This window comes from Lipophrys pholis (assembly GCF_963383615.2).
Source record: "Lipophrys pholis genome assembly, chromosome: 7".
NCBI lineage: Eukaryota > Metazoa > Chordata > Actinopteri > Blenniiformes > Blenniidae > Lipophrys > Lipophrys pholis.
In genome coordinates, this window is record NC_137638.1 from 32,243,992 (window position 1) to 32,262,650 (window position 18,659).

Consider the following 18,659-nt stretch of genomic DNA (forward strand, 5'->3'; position numbering starts at 1 on the left):
GTGTGTTGGTGTGATTGGTGGGACATCATGCACCTCTTCCTGCTGCTGATCCTTCAAGCTACAGCAGCTTTAGGACAGATTGACCCTGGTACACACACACACAAACACACACACACACACACACACACACACACACACACACACACACACACACACACACACACACACACACACACACACTCTGACCACTGATTGTAATCTTCAGCACACTGCCGTTATGCCCTGGGCATGGAGGATGGACGAATCAAAGATGATGACATCACAGCATCCAGCCAATGGTATGAGACCACAGGTCCGCAGTACGCCAGGTGAGTCTAACTCCATCAGTGATCTGATTGATATGATCAATATGTTACATGATATTTGGTCTGTGTGAAACTCCTCACATCAGCAATATGCACAATTTGTAGCTTTCATTTGGTTTTGTGTTTGATAAATGGAGGATATTAATAGACCATTTTATAACCAATGAAAAACTTGCTAAAACTGCTAAATTCTTCACATTTCTTTGGACATTTATGGATTAAATGATCCTTTCAAGAACCAGAAAACCTCGCCCACTGTTAAGTTGTGGCAAGTGTTGTGTAGACCTGCACGGTAAACATGAGATAGGCAGTGATGTTGAATATGAAGCGTTTAAGTATATGATGTTGATATACTGTAGTTGTGCTTTGGATTTTGCATTCCTAAATAACAGTGCTCTTTCTCTTTTTGATTCCTGACCTATTGAAGTAAAATATAATCAGTATCAGTTTTCAACACAATCTAGTGCAGTAGGGCTTAATCTGGTTTTCCAAACATGCTGACTTGCATGACTGCACAGTGCAAGTAAATCTACCAGTGCCAGGCCTTGCCTCTCAGACCTGGGCCTTCACTAGTGCTCGGTCTGAATCAATTCACCCCTCAATAACTTTTGTATTGCTGAAAAAAAAACATGTCCTTATGCAGAAATGTAGTATGAAGAGCAGATCGGTGCTGGTGTTGCCATAATAAATACCTTTACTGAAAAAACAACAACAGAATGCACAACTCTCCTTCAAGTGCACCTCAGCTGCATAACAACGCTGCTGCTATTCCTGAAACGTCTGGCGGTCGAGGAGGGAGGTCCTGAAATCTGGTCGTTGTCTCGCACATAATATAGCCCAGAATCCTGCTGTGGAGTTAGTTGTAGTGAGTAACCGGAACTCTGTGCGCTGGAAGTGCTGCGGTGCGTTCAGGGACCTCTTGAAAAGTCCGTCTTGAAATTTAACAATAAATCTCCAGCCAAATCACTTTTTCTCCTCCTTCAGCCATTGTGAGTTGACACAACTGCTATTAAATCAACACAGCTATATGTTTGCTCGTGCAGCTCGTTACAGATAGTCACCCAGTGCGTTAGTGAAAATGCTGACGTTACTGTTCGCATGCGAGAGGCCCCTGGTGTCCCCAACTCAAAATCTGATTGGTCGAGGCAACAGCGTGACCGACACCTATTTTATGCTGCATAACAGTTTGTGAAGGCCTCAGACAGATTTCTTTGACCCTGGCAAAAGGTGATGGCTGCAATGTGATTGGTTAAAGGCTTCAACTTGACAGTACACGTCTGGAAGCAGCGCCACCAGGGGGGAAGCTATGAGACGAAGCGCACAGACCATTTGGAATTATTTCCTACGTATTCATGGACAAAATGTAATTAACATCAGTCTGTAAATCAGATATTTTCCTGAGGCCTGCAGAGAAGGGTCAGCAGGACCTGACTGCCCGACACTGAAACCTAAAAAAGCGCCGTTCACTCAGTAAGTTCAGTTGAAGCTGAGGTCAGCTGAGGTAAACTACCTCCATGCAGAAAGCTGTTAGTGATGGAAGGTAATGTTTATTCAGACTCCTAATGCATCGTAGCCACAGTGGAGGGAGGGCAATGCTGCCTTGCTTCCTGGTGAACTAAGTTCAGGATTCATTAGACATTCCTCTTTTTAAACAAGTTTTATTAAGCAGTAACAAAGCTGCTTCTCATCAGAAACAATGACTGCATAATGTCAGTGCTGAAGCTGACAATGGGCACGGTAGGCTGGACTGGAATGTGTTAAATTATGGGCCCAGTGGAAGTCTGTTTCATATTGTATGATAGTGATTCATTTCTCGCCCTGAGAGTTGCTTAGTGCAAGAAGTAATGGGCCTTGTTCACAACAAAAAGTCAGAGTTTTGTGAAAGTTTGTAGATCTTCTGACTGGTTGGATGAATTGTGGAAAGGAAACTTGCAAAAAATATAAACAATCACTGAAACTAAAGCTGCAAAGTACTGCTCACATTTACAATTATTATGATATCGACATGATATATGGATTATGTGTCTGTGCTTTCATGCTCTGCAAAATAAAACATGAGATTGGAATATGGGAGAAAATTACAATTAGTCACAATCAGTTCATAAAAGTTTTACATTTTACAAAAAATAATCAACTGATTGGCAGGGATGTGTCTGTTATATAGACATTGGTTGCAAAAACCAAATGAAACATTACCCAACATAACTTGGGGAACTGCAGACACACGCGCCGCAAATAAAGAAAAGAAATGCCAATAAAAAAATACATGGGCCAGTCACAAATGATGCAATTTAGTGAGAAGAGATAACTAAATAAATATCAAAATTCAACAATAGGAAGAAGGCATTAAAATTACCATCATAAAGGGAAATGTTTGTATTAATTGCAAATCATATTGTAATTGCAATATTCAACATGTTTACCTGATACCAGTCTGACTGAAAACCTGTTCCATGCCTTTAATAGTTCAGGTACCAACTTCATATTTTAGCATTTGATGTTTAAATAATTGAAACCCTGTGTGTGTGTGTGTGTGTGTGTGTGTGTGTGTGTGTGTGTGTGTGTGTGTGTGTGTGTGTGTGTGTGTGTGTGTGTGTGTGTGTGTGTGTGTGTGTGTGTGTGTGTGTGTGTGTGTGCAGGCTGAACCGTGAGGAAGGAGAAGGAGCCTGGTGTCCTAAAGGACAGCTGGAGCCTTCAGACACTCAGTACCTCCAGGTTTGTGTCTCCATCTGTACTCGGATCTGTTTGATATTTACAAAGTTCCCTGCTTTGCGTGAGACGTCCAGCACACATCCAGTAAACACTCTGAAGATCTACAGCCGGTTCCAGCTGGCTGTGACTAAGAGCCTAAATTAGGACATGTGAGTAGATGGTGTCCCATCTGCAGGTGGAAAATGATGCTGCAGTCAGTGTAACAGGAGAACGTGTTGGGAGTTTACGGTGCACGGCGCAAAGATCAGAGGTTAGAGTTCCAAGATCAATCCAGGCTCTTTGTATCTGCTAAGCAGTGTGTGGCTTATAAATTCTAGTTCTATCAGGAACACAGAGAGTACCAAATTTGTTTTCATAACAATAAAAACCTTTCTATTCATACTTTATTCATCCCCTTGGAGAAACTCCTTTACCCCCAGACTGACCCATCAGTGGGCAGCCACAGTTTGAGTGTTTGGGTCAAGGGACCCAAGGTAGTGTCCTGTCCACTGTGAGGATTGAACCTGCAACCTCCTCATCCCAAGCTGGCCACGCCTCAGTAGCCACGCCCCTCCATGCGGAACATAATAGTAATGGCTTGGATTTATAAAGCACTTTCTTGGCGCTGAGTCGTAGCGCGTCCAGAGACCATGATTCATCCACACCAGTCCCTCCAGGGATGCTAAGCTACGTTATAGCCACAGCTGCCCTGGGGCTGCTGACGGAGGCCACCACCAACCAACATTCATGCACCATTCATACCCATTCATACGAGGCAATGTGGGTAAAGTGCCTTGCCCAAAGGACACAACGACAATGACTTTTTGAGCCAACCGGTTATTGGACGACCGACTCTACCACTGAGCCACGATCGCCTCCTAACCTTTCTGACTACAGAGTCAGAGCTGAAGAGGAAGAGGACTGAAGACACTAGACAGCATCGACCAAGAGGAAGCCGTCCACATCGACGCTGAAAACACAAGATTTGATTCAGAGGTGCTGATTTGCATAAATGTCAATTTCAGTTTCAAAGTTTCATGGAGACAATTTAACAGTGATTGGATGTCAAAGCTCTCATATGACTACTGCTACTTCGTTCTGGGACTGTGGTCTAGTGGTTGAGCTCGTAGCTGGTATGTCAGGGGGTGCTGGTTTGATTCCGGATGCAGGTGATTATTCATTCAACAATGTTGTGTTATTTGATGGGCTCCCTCCCAGTGGTGCTCCAGCACTGAGCACCACTGCTTCGGCTCCACTCATTTGACTGTTGTTGCTGACATGCTGGAAATGATCCAAAGCAAAACACAGGAAACAGTCGTTCAGCCAGATGTTCTGTAGCTGAGGTCTCCTTTCTGAAGGAAACACAGAGACAGGCTATTTTTATTTTATTTTCTTGACCGTTTCTTTGTCACTGTTTTTGACAAGCAGAAAGAAGTTCAGATCATTTCCAGCTGAAAGTGCAGCCCTCGTGCCCGACAGGTTGTTGTGTCCTGCTCCTCTCTGCTCTACACTCACAGGATCACCTGTTGGTGTCAAGGAGAAGAGGAAGTCTACTTCTTCTACCCTAATTCAGTACTGCCGGTGACGTGTGTTTGCTCTGCACTGCCCCCTGCAGTTTGGTAGCGGGAGTGGCGTGGAGTAGAAATGGCACTCATGTTCCATCGTGCTGATTTATAATTGTATTTTTATATTGTTGTACAGCACTTTGGTCAACTGAGTTGTTTTTAATAGTGCTTTATAAATAAATTGGATTGGATTGGATTCTGCCCGCGTGTGAAGACTAATTCAGCCTTTACGCATCACCACGCATCACAATTAAGTGACATCTCAGTTGCAAACTTCACAAATTCAGGTGATTCTTGACATTGGTGGAATATTTTTTGGCAGCCAAACCAAATGCTCCATGAATATCAAGAATGTCACAAACCGACTCACCCATTTAAAAACCCTATTCAGATGTGTTACACCACATTATGAATGTTACGAAGGTGCCACGGATGGCAGGAACATGATATTCGTTACGCTTCAGGCTTATGTGTTAATGCAGCATTAACATTTCATCAAATTACAGATTTTTCTCTTGAATATAGTCTCTGTCCAATAAACAAAACCTTTTAATTGAAACTGGTTGAATCATCTTAAGAGGAAATTGCCTAGAAAACTGTTCAAATTTAACACAATGTATATCCAAGTCTTTTAGATAAATACAGTCCATCCAGGCCTCAGTTCAGTTCCAGAATATGTGCCTGTTTGAGTGTGTGTGTGAATAGAGGCCAGGCCTGAGAGGTTACAGGCTCTTATGGCCCCTAAAAGATCAACTTGGAGGATACAGAAATAAAACAATGGACTCACACGGCTGGAAAGTGTTTCAGGTATAGCTGTAATTTAAAGTGTCTACCTCTCCCAGGTAGCATAACCATCCTTTAACAGATAATTAAGTGGGTGAAACTTGTACGTGTGCAAGTGGATTATTACTTTATGTAAAAACGCAGATGTCACTACAGCTGCAGTGGTGGAACAGAAAGTAATCAATACCCAAATTGTAGGTGCTAAATAGGTTAACAAGGTGTTGTCTTACTCTGCAAAAATATTGAAAATTAAGCCACAATTGCTTTTGCCTGGAAATTATATACGAGCAGAACTGTATCATAAGTCTGTAGAATTCAATGATTATATATGTTGCACTTTGTAACATATATAATTATATAAAGGTTTTGTAATACTACCACTACTACTACTACTACTACTACTACTACTACTACTACTAATAATAATAATAATAATACGAAGAAGAAGAAGGTTTTAAAAGTAGTCTAAAACTAATTAAAACAGACAAGACTAATATTACAATAAAGGATCTTAAGCAAAACTCCAGTCTACAATTGTTCAATGGCTTATTTTTGTATTTTTGTCATAATTACATTTACATTTCACTGAGTTTTCAAAAAAGTTTTTGAATATTCTCCACTTATTCCCCTTTTAACTGTGAAAAGGTTTAAAAGACTCGACTCAGAAAAAAATGTCTCAACCCACAAAATGTGTTTGTGTGTCAGTCGGTCAACTGTTTTCTTTTTCTCCGGTATAACTCAGTCAGCTGCTGACTGGATGTGTGTTGCAGGTGGACCTGGGGAGGCTCACCTTCCTCACGGTGGTCGGGACTCAGGGACGCTACGCCAGGAACTCTGGGAACGAGTTCGCCCAAGCATACCGCCTCAACTACAGCAGAGACGGCCTGCTGTGGAAGTCCTGGAGGAACCGGCTGGGAAAGGCGGTGAGTGAGGGGCCCAGGCAGGAAGGAGTGAGCGGAGAGCTGGAACTCAACTCAACTCAACTTTATTTATACAGCACTTTAAAAACAACCCCGTTGCTGTACAGACAAATAATAAAATAAGATAACATTAAATAAAATAAATGAATATATATATATATATATATATATATATATATATAATTTAATGACAACATAGAAAAAAAGCAATGTAGAACAGTAAAAACAATATAAAGCAATACAAATAACTAAAAGCGTTAAAAACAATAAAAGTCTCAGACTGAGTTAAAAGCCAAAGAGAAGAAGAGTTTTCAGAGCTTTTAAAAACAGGAAGTGAGTGGGCCTGTTTGATGTGCAGAGGAAAGTCCTTCCGACTGAAAAGGTGTGATCACCTCTCTGCTTCCTCTTGGTCTGAGGGACAAACAAGGACTGACCTGTCCACCTGAGAGAGGGAGGGAGTGGACGGCCGGAGCAGGTGGGACAAATACTTTGGGGCGAGGCCATGGAGACATTTAAAAACAAATTAAATAATTTTAAAATCAATCCTAGGAGGACCAGGGAGCAGTAAACCGATACTAAACCTGGGTGATGTGCTGGTGGTTTGTGTCTCCTGGTAGAAGTCGAGCAGCGGCATGTGAAGACTGAGTGAAGACTGGCTGAGCCCAACGTAAAGAGCGTTGCAGTAATCTAAAGGAGTGGTGATAAAAGCAGGGATTAAAATCTCTAAATGATCCAAGGACAGGAAAGGTTTCACTCTGGCTCGTCTCAACTGACCACTGATTTAATTTGTAGATGTAATTTAAGATGCTCCAGGGGTCGGACCATGACGCACAACTATAAAAAGTCCAACACGCAAAAATTCAACCATCTCCAAGACGGACTCGCGTTGATCCAGACGCAGAACTTCGTATGGGGACACAAAGGGCCGCGTGTTGACTCACACGGACTGGGCCCGAACACTTCCAACTCGCAGGACGAGCTGGAAAAGCTGTGGAAACCTACTTTGTTCGTCTTTTCTTTTCCTTGGAGATGATGATATCAGACAAATATTTGGTTTTAGCAGTTTTCACCATTCTCTGATAAGAACGCCAGCTGTTCCTCCACATCTGGAAGGACACCTGTAACTTATCCTTCTTCCACTTCTCTCAGCTCTCCTGCACTCTGGCCTGACAACACGAGTGGTTTCATCGATCCATGCTCAGGTTTATGTTTAGAGAGTCTTGTTTTTAACGGAGCCACCACATCTAAAATAGCTGGGCAGGATGAGTCCAGGTGGGAGGCCAGTGCCTCTACATCTGACTTACAGGCCAGGAGGGGAGTCGGGCTGGTATATGTGTCAAAGGCAGTGGAAAACTGTGCTGCAGTGGAAGAATTAATAATGTGACGGTGCTGCGCTGGAGCGCGAGGTTCAACCTTATGACAGGGGAGAGGCACATCAAAAACAACTGGCATGTGCTCAGAGAACGGTGGATCACAGACTTATAGGTAACAAGGAATGTGATAGAACAAGATTGGACAAATGGAGGAGTACCTGGGAAGGAAAGAATGGAGGAGAACCTGGGGAGGAAAGAATGGAGGAGAACCTGGGGAGGAAAGAATGGAGGAGAACCTGGGAAGGAAAGAATGGAGGAGAACCTGGGAAGGAAAGAATGGAGGAGAACCTGGGGAGGAAAGAATGGAGGAGAACCTGGGGAGGAAAGAATGGAGGAGAACCTGGGAAGGAAAGAATGGAGGAGAACCTGGGGAGGAAAGAATGGAGGAGAACCTGGGGAGGAAAGAATGGAGGAGAACCTGGGGAGGAAAGAATGGAGGAGAACCTGGGAAGGAAAGAATGGAGGAGAACCTGCGGAGGAAAGAATGGAGGAGAACCTGGGGAGGAAAGAATGGAGGAGAACCTGGGGAGGAAAGAGTGGAGGAGAACCTGGGGAGGAATGATGGAGGAGAACCTGGGAAGGAAAGAATGGAGGAGAACCTGGGGAGGAAAGAATGGAGGAGAACCTGGGAAGGAAAAAATAGAGGAGAACTTGGGGAGGAAAAATGGAGGAGAACCTGGGGAGGAAAGATGTAGGAGAACCTGGGAGGAAAGAGTGGAGGAGAACCTGGGGAGGAAAGATGGAGGAGAACCTGGGAGGAAAGAGTGGAGGAGAAAAGGGGAAGGAAAGAATGGAGAACAACAAAAATGGAGGAGAACCTGGGAAGGAAAGAATGGAGGAGAACCTGGGAAGGACTGAATGGAGGAGAACCTGGGAAGGAAAGAATGGAGGAGAACCTGGAGAGGAAAAATGGAGGAGAACCTAGGAGGAAAGAGTGGAGGAGAACTTGGGGAGGAATGATGGAGGAGAACCTGGGAAGGAAAGAATGGAGGAGAACCTGGGGAGGAAAGAATGGAGGAGAACCTGGGAAGGAAAGAGTGGAGGAGAACCTGGGGAGGAATGATGGAGGAGAACCTGGGAAGGAAAGAATGGAGGAGAACCTGGGAAGGAAAGAATGGAGGAGAACCTGCGGAGGAATGATGGAGGAGAACCTGGGAAGGAAAGAATGGAGGAGAACCTGCGGAGGAATGATGGAGGAGAACCTGGGAAGGAATGAATGGAGGAGAACCTTATCTGTAACTCTTCTCAGAAGTGAATAGGAACTCTTATTCCTTAATGCTTATTAATGCCTTACAAAGTCCCTTATAATAACATGCACGTGGCCAATTATGCAAAAGACAATGCATGAGAGACAAAACAAATTGTGGTAGTTCATATGTTTCCTTGTTTTTACACACTGCACCTTTAGAATTCCTAATAGTAAGTGACTCATTACCATCATTACATAACAGCATTGTTTAGGACATCTTGATTCTATTTCATTGCATTCAGGAGATCGAGGGCAACAAAAACGCGTACGCATCAGTCATCAACGACCTTCACCCCCCGATCATCTCGCGCTACATCCGCCTGATCCCGGTCACCAAACTGTCCACCACCGTCTGCATGAGGGTGGAGCTGTACGGCTGCCCGTGGGACGGTACGATACGCTGACACAGTGTCACTCTACATGTTTTATGTCTTTTCTGCTTAACCAATCTGGGCTATGCCTACATCTTAGAAGAAACAACATTTAAAAACCTCTTTATGTCAACATATCAAACCTTTTTACAAAATCTTTTAAACCCTAGGCAGCAACTTTGGTTGGCACTTCTTTCTGCCATATTTCTTCTTATTGTTTTGAATTCAAGGAAAGCAATCACATTTCAGGGTGACAACAACGACATTTAGAATATTTTTATTGCTTATAGCAATCATAATGGGTTCATTTGGACAAAATCAGTATGTAAAGATAATATGTTGATTGCCTTAAACCTGTCTGAGCTTTCTTGCATTGCTTTGTTGTTGGTTTACATTATTGCATCATTTTCCATTGCATTGCTTCACTCTGCACCTCTGTGTTTTTCTTGTTCTTGCTTTGCAAGAGTTGCACGGCACTTTGTACGGTGCTGTGTACGACGCTGTGTATGGCACTTTGTACGGCACTGTGTATGGCAATGTGTACGGTACTGTGTACGGTACTGTGTACGGCAATGTGTACGGCGCTGTGTACGGCACTGTGTACGGCACTGTGTACAGTACTGTGTACAGTACTGTGTACGGTACTGTGTATGGCAATGTGTACGGCTCTGAATGGCTTTGCACCACTTCCTCTGCCTTGCTTTGAACACCTCTATGTTGGTGTTGGTTGTGTTCTCTTGTCTGTGTTCTGATTTGCACTTCCTGTGCTGATGTGCCTTGCCTGGCTGTCTTCTCTGTGATCTGCCCCATGCAGATGGCCTGATCTCCTACAGCGCCCCCGAGGGGCAGCTCATGATGCCGCCCGGTTATCCCATCGCCAGCCTCAACGACTCCACGTATGACGGAGTGCACGAAAGGAGGCGAGCGTCCCACGCACTCCTCACAGTTGAGACTTCTCCCAGTATTCCTGACCTCTGACCCCTGACCCCTGACATCTGCCTCCTGCTGCAGGAGGCTGCTGGGTGGGCTGGGTCAGCTGACTGATGGGGTCATTGGCCTGGACGACTTCCTGATGACCCGGCAGTACCATGTGTGGCTGGGCTACGACTACCTGGGCTGGAGGAACGACTCGCTGGGCACGCAAGGCCATGTGGAGATGGAGTTTGTGTTTGACCAGCAGAGGAACTTCACATCCATGAAGGTTTGTCTTTCTTTATTTCATCAGATGGTCTCAGGACTGTTTCATCCACATCTAGAGCCTCGTCTCTAAAGGTGGCTTACACACTAAAGGTCCTGAAAGATGCCTACACCACTTCCCACACAAAGTTTGTCATCTATAAAAATGAACTGAGCAGGAGAAAGTTCATACCGGTACGACAACTTAGAACCTTGAGCAACACATTTTGGAGACGGAGAACCTGGTGGTGCTGATGGTGAGGTGGAGAATTGAACCAGGTTCATCTCAAACATTTAATTTCTTCAAATATCAAACTTATTGATCCACGAGATCATAAACAGCCAAGCTGCAGAGTTCTAGATGTTTCTTTAGTGGAACGTTACTGTTGAATCAGTAGAACCATGTTCTTATGTCAAACTTTAATCTTCTAATGATCCAGAGCAGATAGAAGTGACTGATTATCAATGATCCAGAGGATAGAAGTGATTGATTATCACTTATGACCAAGTGTGTCCCAGTCAGTCTAATTCCAGAGGAAACACAGAAGGTGACAGTCGTGAGTGAAGCTGCAGTTTGGATGTTCCAGTGTAAAAACAGATTCCCGTCCTCAGGAGGACAGTGACTGTCTGTCTCCAGTCTCTGGGGACGTCTGTTCTGTTCCAGCTGCTTTTATTAGGATTTACAGCTATAAGGTACAAATATACTAAACTGTATGAACACGGTAACAAAGTGAGTCTCTGGGAAAAGCTCATGCAAAAAAAACTGCAGTTGAGATGATTTAGCAAGGTGTGAGATCCGAGCACAGACTGTTACAAACCAGTGAATTGTCAACAATAAATACATAATAATCACCAAGAATCGTTCAATTCAGCTAACTGGCGTTTATTAACAAACTGTATTAATTCATAAATAATTCAGAAATCAACACAAATCTCTGGTTTCTGAGGTGGAGAGACGGGGTTTCATACCCAGGGTATTGCGTGTGTCGCGTTCACGCACATACACAGACAAATGTTGCAGCTTAATGACACGTTAAAACACATTGCATATTAGCTTCACGCTAATCTAACAATTTCTGCCCAGACAAAGGCTCTTACTGTCGTGGCTGCGTTGTTCAGCACCGTTCGTGGTGCGGTGCGGTTCTATGAGGCCGCGGTAACTTTTCCGTTATTACCGGGTCGGAATTCAGCACCATGAATTCGACTTGGGCCTCACAGGGGTGCAGCAGAGGGGGGGGGTTCTCCGGCGGTCCAGTTGAAGAAGAAAAAAATTAAAAGTACGTCCCACGGAAGTGTTCCGGGCCCAGTCCACGTGAGTTAACACGCGGCCCTTTGTGTCTCCGTGCGAAGTCCTGCGTCCTGCTTGACACGAATCCGTCTGGGAGATGGTTGTATTTTCGCGAGTTGGACTTTTATAGTTGAGCGTCATGGTCCGCTGTGCTCAGGATGGCTCTCAGCCAATCCCCTTGGGCTGGTCTCAGGTTTCCAGACCATGGGTGTTGTGGAGTTGGTGGATCCCCCTAGTGGTGAGCTTCAGGGATGCAGCTTCAAAGGAGGGGTGCGCGGGGCCCCCCTGGTGGGGGTCACGTGACCAATGGCGAATTTTTCCAGTGGTGACCACATGTTTCTTTGTTCTCAAAGAAACATGTGGTCACCCTCCCCCCCTCCTTTGTCCGGAGGGGGGTTGAGCATGGTTGCCTAGGCCCAACAAGAGCATGTGAAAAAAATAGTGTCCGGAAAGTTCTGGTACGCGCCGTATACTAGAAAAAAAGTAGGGATGTCCCGATCCTGGGCGATATTGGTGATTTGTGAGTGATCCGGAATCGGCAAATCCAGCCGATCACACCGCCGATCTAAGAAAAACAAAAAAATTTCCACGTCACCTGCCGTAAAGCGAGCCCCGTTTGCGACCTGCCGTAAACTGCCGTTAGCAGCCTGAAGCCATTGAGAGGATAAAATGTCAGCAGTCTGCAGGGATTTTAAGGTTGATAACCAAACCAGTCCAGCCACCAGTTGGACTCCACAGTCCCGAGAGGTGGAGCACCAGAGCTTCGTTTAACACAACTAATCTGATAAGACATCTAAAAAGTAAACATACTTCGGAGTATGCTTAGCAAAGACGATCATCTGTGGAAAATAAGATGACGTAATCGCCCCCCTCCTCCCCCACCGCGGTCCGCAAAGTCACCTAATAACCACAACAATCAGGGACTACAAGCTCCGGTCGAGCTGCAGAAGCTAGAAGCAGGCGGAGTGGGGCCATAGACCTATAAAACTAGAGTTAATATATAGTGGTTTATGTGTTTATGTGCAGAAGTCTACTTCTATATTTCTATGTAGTCTGTCTTCTTCTGCGTTTCTGTTGTGTTTGGTGAGTCACAGCGCCCCTAAAGGCAATTGGGAATTGGGTTCTTCTGATTGGTTTTACTGAATACTGTTTATGTTGTAGTTTTTTATAGTTTATATGTTAGTCAAACTGATTCACTGGGTTTCATTTGAAAAAAAAATGTATTTGCCACAAAATCCAGGTGAAGTTGTTTAGGTTAACATAAATAAGAGATACAAGACTGTAGAGAGTAACTGGGTTTTTGTTGTTCTGACTGAATAAAGTTTAAATAAGTTCTTAAGTCGTTCTGAGAAGAATTCTGATTCAATAAGTGAGTTTTACAATAATTTCTAGCTAAACAAAGCTTCTGACAATAGTGCTTTTAGCTTCAGACATCTTAGTTGCTCCAAAAATAGACTATTGAGTATCTTTGCTATAGCAATGGAAGTATCGGATCGGGAAAGTATCGGTATCGGCCGATACTCAAGTCTGAAAAATTGATCGGTATCGGAGGCAAAAAAGTCTGATCGGGACATCCCTAAAGAAAAGTCCCGGTACACTGAGGGGTAAAATTTTAAAGTGCTGGTACTGCGTACCGGTGCATACCGACCCACTGGCTCCACCTCTAGACTTTACCGACTCGGCTGTTCTGCAGATCCAATAAAGTGCGAAGAACTGTGCTGGTTGAAGGGCGTGGTCCGAGATGGTGGCAATGTAATACTCCGTCATGTCGATATTTCTTGAGAGCATGTTGGAGGTCATCCATCTCCGCTCCTTCCTCCCTGCAGGTGCACAGTAACAACATGTTCTCCCGCGGCGTCAAGATCTTCTCCTCTGTCAGCTGTTGGTTTAAGCCCCGCCTCATCTCTGGGTGGGAAGCGGAGCCTGTGGCCTTTAAGACGGTGCTGGACGACAGGAACCCAAGCGCCCGCTACGTAACAGTGCCGCTGAACCGCCGTGCTGCCAAATCCCTGCGATGCCACTTTTTCTTCGCAGATGTGTGGATGATGTTCAGCGAGATCTCCTTTCAGTCAGGTAAGAAAACTTTTCATCCACTTAAGTCTGACTTCAACACTTCTTTATTTATGGTGTCTTTTACATGTGTAATATTATTCTATATTGTGTATTTGCCTGTGTTTGTATTTTTTGCACTTGTATTTGAATGCATTTGTAGTTTTTATATGTACAGCTGTAATGAGCAGAATCTACAACGTCTCGGATACTCACGGGCTGATACAAAGTGCTTTACAATAAACTTGCTGTTGAAGGTGAATGTTAGAAACTGCGATCCATTTGTTTTTGTACATCAGAGGACACCGTCCTTCCAACTCTGATGACCCTTTCAGTGACGTCTTCTCCAGCCAGTGAAGGCAGCACCATCACCCTGACACCGCAGACAGGTTTGTCTTAATCCTGACATCAAGGCGCCTGTGGATCACTAGCTGGAACGGCCCTTATTCTAATCTCAAAGAAACTTGACCCCCTGGCCACGGTTTCAGGGTCCAAACAAATCTGACTTTGCGCAACTTAGGTCAAAATGTCTCTTTGGATTATAAAGACTGGATGTAGACCTTTTTGGTTGGACTTGATAATATCATGTAACTTGATACAGCTGCAGTTGGTAGAGCATGAGACTCTCAATCTCAAGGTAGAGGGTTCATGTCCCACACTAGGCGCCACCTTCCTGTGGGCTCTCCACCTTCCTGTGGGCTCACCACCTTCCTGTGGGCTCACCACCTTCCTGTGGGCTCACCACCTTCCTGTGGGCTCTCCACCTGCAGGAAGGTTCTTAATGGGTGCAAGGTGATCTGGGTGACGGTGCTCAGACTGACACCACCACCACCTGGAAATAGACAAGAGGGAGAAAATGGATGGCTGGATGGATGGATAGCGCTGTGTCTCAACCACCACTCAGTGATACCGTGGCAACCAACACATCTAATACCTATCAAGTTGAAGAGATCAGCCCTGTGCAGTGACTTATTTTATGTGATTGTCACAGAAAAATATTGAAGCCCACTTCAGGTTGTGGACTTCAATTTTTTTCCACATGATGAATTCAATTGGCCGCACGGTGGCGCCCTCGCCTCACAGCGACAAGTTCATGGCGTCAAATACGGCCTTGGGCGTTTCTGTGTGGAGTTTGCATGTTCTCCCCGTGTGTATGAGTCAGTTTCCTCTAGGTACAATAGTTTCCTCCCACATTCCAAAAAACAGCAACCATGCATCGGGGGTCCCTGAGCAAGACCCTGGGCTCTTCCTGAGCGCTGCTCTGTGTGGCTGCTACCGACGGGTCAACTGTACATCATCTCGAGGTCTTACACACAAGAGATGGGCAGTAAGGATCATGAAGTCTTCTGGTGGACAGTGCAGACACTTTACCGGACTGTTGTGGTGAAGAGGGCTCTAAACACAAAAACACTTTGGATCACCATTCAGTTGGACAGAATAAGGTTTTGTCATAGTCGAGTGAGAAGCTTGGTCCTCCAGGAGAGACTCAAGGTTGAGCTCCTTCACATTGAAAGGAACCAGTTAAAGTGGTTTGGGCATCTGATTGGTTAATGAAGAACATCCAGCTGGTTTAGGGGACTCACTGACGCAGGACTCACTGGAGGTCAATTTTTAATTGTTCTCCTCTGGGTCCCACAGAAGGAGAAGAAGGTAGTTCCAAGGTACAGGGATCTATGGTCCCCCTTACTCTTCTAATTGCCACCAGGACCCCATGGATCGGTTAATTGTCATAGTAGAGTTTTTTTCTGTGTGTGTGTGTGTGTGTGTGTGTGTGTGTGTGTGTGTGTGTGTGTGTGTGTGTGTGTGTGTGTGTGTGTGTGTGTGTGTGTGTGACCTGCACACTAACAAAACCGGGACTTATGTTAGATGTTTATTAATACCTTAATTTATGTTTTTATAAATTAAAAATAATCTTTGAATTTAAATATAGTCTCTGTCTGTTGAGTCGATATTAATTCCATGGTTTTTCCTCAATAAATATCCATTATAAGCTTCAGTCTTCAGTAGAAAAACAATGCAATTAATCGCAATTAATTAGTAAAATTGTTTAATCGATTGACAGCACCAATATCTATATCTATATATCTACAGTATCTCTCTCTCTCTCTCTCTCTCTCTCTCTCTCTCTCTCTCTCTCTCTCTCTCTCTCTCTCTCTCTCTCTCTCTATATATATATATTACACGTTAATTAATGTAATTAATTAATTTAGTTATACACTATTAGGCGTTTCTTTGAGAGAAGGCTAAGGCTAGCGCTATTAACCAAGCAAAAGATGGCTACTTTGAGGAATCTAAACTATAAAACATGTTTTGAGTTATTTCACACTTTTTTTTTTTTTTTACACAATTCCATACGTGTTCATTCACATAGTTTTGATCCCTTCAGTGAGAATCTACATCTAATGTAAATAGTCATGAAGATGGAATGAGAAGGTGTGTCCAAACTTTGGACTGATGGTGAATATACTACTACAAAGCTAGTTTCTAAACTCTTGGACGCAAACAATACCAAATGTACTCTTATTGTGTAAAGTCGACCATAAAAATAACTACATAGATTATTGATCCCAAAGACAACCAATTTGAGGTCCTGCTTTCAATCTATAGATGTAAAGAGTTTATTCCCCACAAGTTGTTAGTTGTAAAGGTTTGAAGTTAAAAGAGCTTTAGTCCCACTGAATCACAATGTTTCCTGCTGCAGCTAATCCATCAGCCAGTGACCAGCCTGATGACGGAAACACCCCCATCCTCATCGGCTGTCTTGTGACCATCATCCTTCTGCTCGTCATCATCATCTTCCTCATCCTTTGGTGCCAGTATGTGTGCAAGGTGCTGGAGAAGGTGAGGACACAGATCAGGATCAACATGGCAACAGATGTGAACACTTGAGTGCTTCGTGGTGCCTGTGGATTTGCTTATTAAGGTGCCTTTCACATCATAAGGTCCAAGACTGTTTCCCTTGGTTTGTCGGATGAATTACTAGGTTTTTGCTGTGACTGTGGTGAGTCACTGTGAGTCGCTCTTTGTAGTTTGATGTTAGCTGAGGGATAGCTGCAAAGTTTTCCAGACCAAGTATTGAATTTATTACCTCTATCACAGTTACTTAACTGAAGAGTTAGAAATGATTAAGTATATTACAGTATTATATCATGTATATTACAATACACATCTAAAATTCATTGCATTAGTTGACATACTTCTCTCTCTGGCCAGCAGGAGATGCTTTTACCTCCACTGGCTTAGATTATTGTAATGTCCTGCTTTCTGGTCTCCAGAAAACTCTCAGCAGCCTTCAGCTGCTCCAGAATTCAGCAGCACGAGTGACGAAGACCAGAAGACGGAGCACATTACACCTGTTTTAAAGTCACTGCATCGGCTCCCTGTGCATTTCAGGATTGATTTTAACATTTTGTTATTAGTTTTTAAATGTCTTAATGGTCTTTAGCCTTCTTATCTTTATGACCTGCTTTTACAATATGAGCCCTCACAGTCCCTGAGGTCCTCTGGCACCGGTCTGTTAAAGGTTCCTAGTGTCAGGACCAGGACCTGCTGGGTCGGGGTCCCTGAGGTCCTCTGGCACCGGTCTGTTAAAGGTTCCTAGTGTCAGGACCAGGACCTGCTGGGTCGGGGTCCCTGAGGTCCTCTGGCACCGGTCTGTTAAAGGTTCCTATCGTTACGTTATGGATCGTTACGTTATGGATCGTTATGGATTGTTACGTTATGGATCGTTACGTTATGGATCGTTACGTTATGGATCGTTACATTATGGATCATTCCGTTATGTTATGGAACGTTATGGATCGTTACATTACATTATGGATCGTTATGGATCGTTACGTTATGGAACATTATGGATCGTCGCGTTATGATATTGAACGTTATGGATCGTTACGTTATTGATCGTTATGGATTGTTACGTTATGGATTGTTACGTTATGGATCGTTACATTATGGATCATTCCGTTATGTTATGGAACGTTATGGATCGTTACATTACATTATGGATCGTTAAGGATCGTTACGTTATGGAACATTATGGATCGTCGCGTTATGATATTGAACGTTAAGGATCGTTACGTTATGGAACGTTACGGATCGCTACGTTATGGAACGTTGTGGATTGTGGTGGAATGTTAAGGATCGTTATGTGCCGTTATAGAACGTTATAGAACGTTAAGGATCGTTATGTTACGTTATGGCTTGTTACATTACGTTATGGAACGTTATAGAACGTTATAGAACGTTAAGGATCGTTATGTTACGTTATGGCTTGTTACATTACGTTATGGAACGTTATGTTACGTTATAGATCATTACGTTATGTTATGGAACGTTAAGGATCGTTACGTTATGGAACATTATGGATCGTCGCGTTATGATATGGAACGTTAAGGATCGTTACGTTATGGAACGTTATCGATCGTTATGGATTGTTACGTTATGGATAAGTGTGTTATGTATCGTTACGTGCCGTTATGAAACATTATGCATCGTTATGGATCGTTACATTATGGAACGTTATGGATCGTTATGGATCGTTACGTTATGGATCATTGCATTATGGATCGTTACGTGCCGTTATGAAACATTATGCATCGTTATGAATCGTTACGTTACGTTATGGATCGTCGCGTTATGATATTGAACGTTATGGATCGTTATGGATTGTTACGTTATGGATCGTTACGTTATGGATCGTTACATTATGGATCATTCCGTTATGTTATGGAACGTTATGGATCGTTACATTACATTATGGATCGTTAAGGATCGTTACGTTATGGAACATTATGGATCGTCGCGTTATGATATTGAACGTTAAGGATCGTTACGTTATGGAACGTTACGGATCGCTACGTTATGGAACGTTGTGGATTGTGGTGGAATGT

At 43.8% G+C, this 18,659-nt stretch overlaps 1 protein-coding gene across 1 annotated transcript in view; it reads left to right on the plus strand.

Moving 5' to 3' along the window:
* ddr2l (discoidin domain receptor family, member 2, like) overlaps nucleotides 1–18,659 on the plus strand; it is a 108,677-nt gene that overhangs the window by 63,293 nt on the left and 26,725 nt on the right. The window contains exons 2-11 of the mRNA XM_080467374.1: nucleotides 1–88; nucleotides 206–308; nucleotides 2,945–3,020; nucleotides 6,115–6,267; nucleotides 9,129–9,276; nucleotides 10,072–10,177; nucleotides 10,269–10,458; nucleotides 13,548–13,794; nucleotides 14,070–14,159; nucleotides 16,472–16,611. The exon at nucleotides 1–88 is cut by the window's left edge and continues 11 nt beyond it. Of these exons, the coding sequence (XP_080323500.1) occupies nucleotides 28–88; nucleotides 206–308; nucleotides 2,945–3,020; nucleotides 6,115–6,267; nucleotides 9,129–9,276; nucleotides 10,072–10,177; nucleotides 10,269–10,458; nucleotides 13,548–13,794; nucleotides 14,070–14,159; nucleotides 16,472–16,611 (1,314 nt within the window). The 5' untranslated portion in view covers nucleotides 1–27. The remainder of the gene's footprint in view (nucleotides 89–205; nucleotides 309–2,944; nucleotides 3,021–6,114; nucleotides 6,268–9,128; nucleotides 9,277–10,071; nucleotides 10,178–10,268; nucleotides 10,459–13,547; nucleotides 13,795–14,069; nucleotides 14,160–16,471; nucleotides 16,612–18,659) is intronic.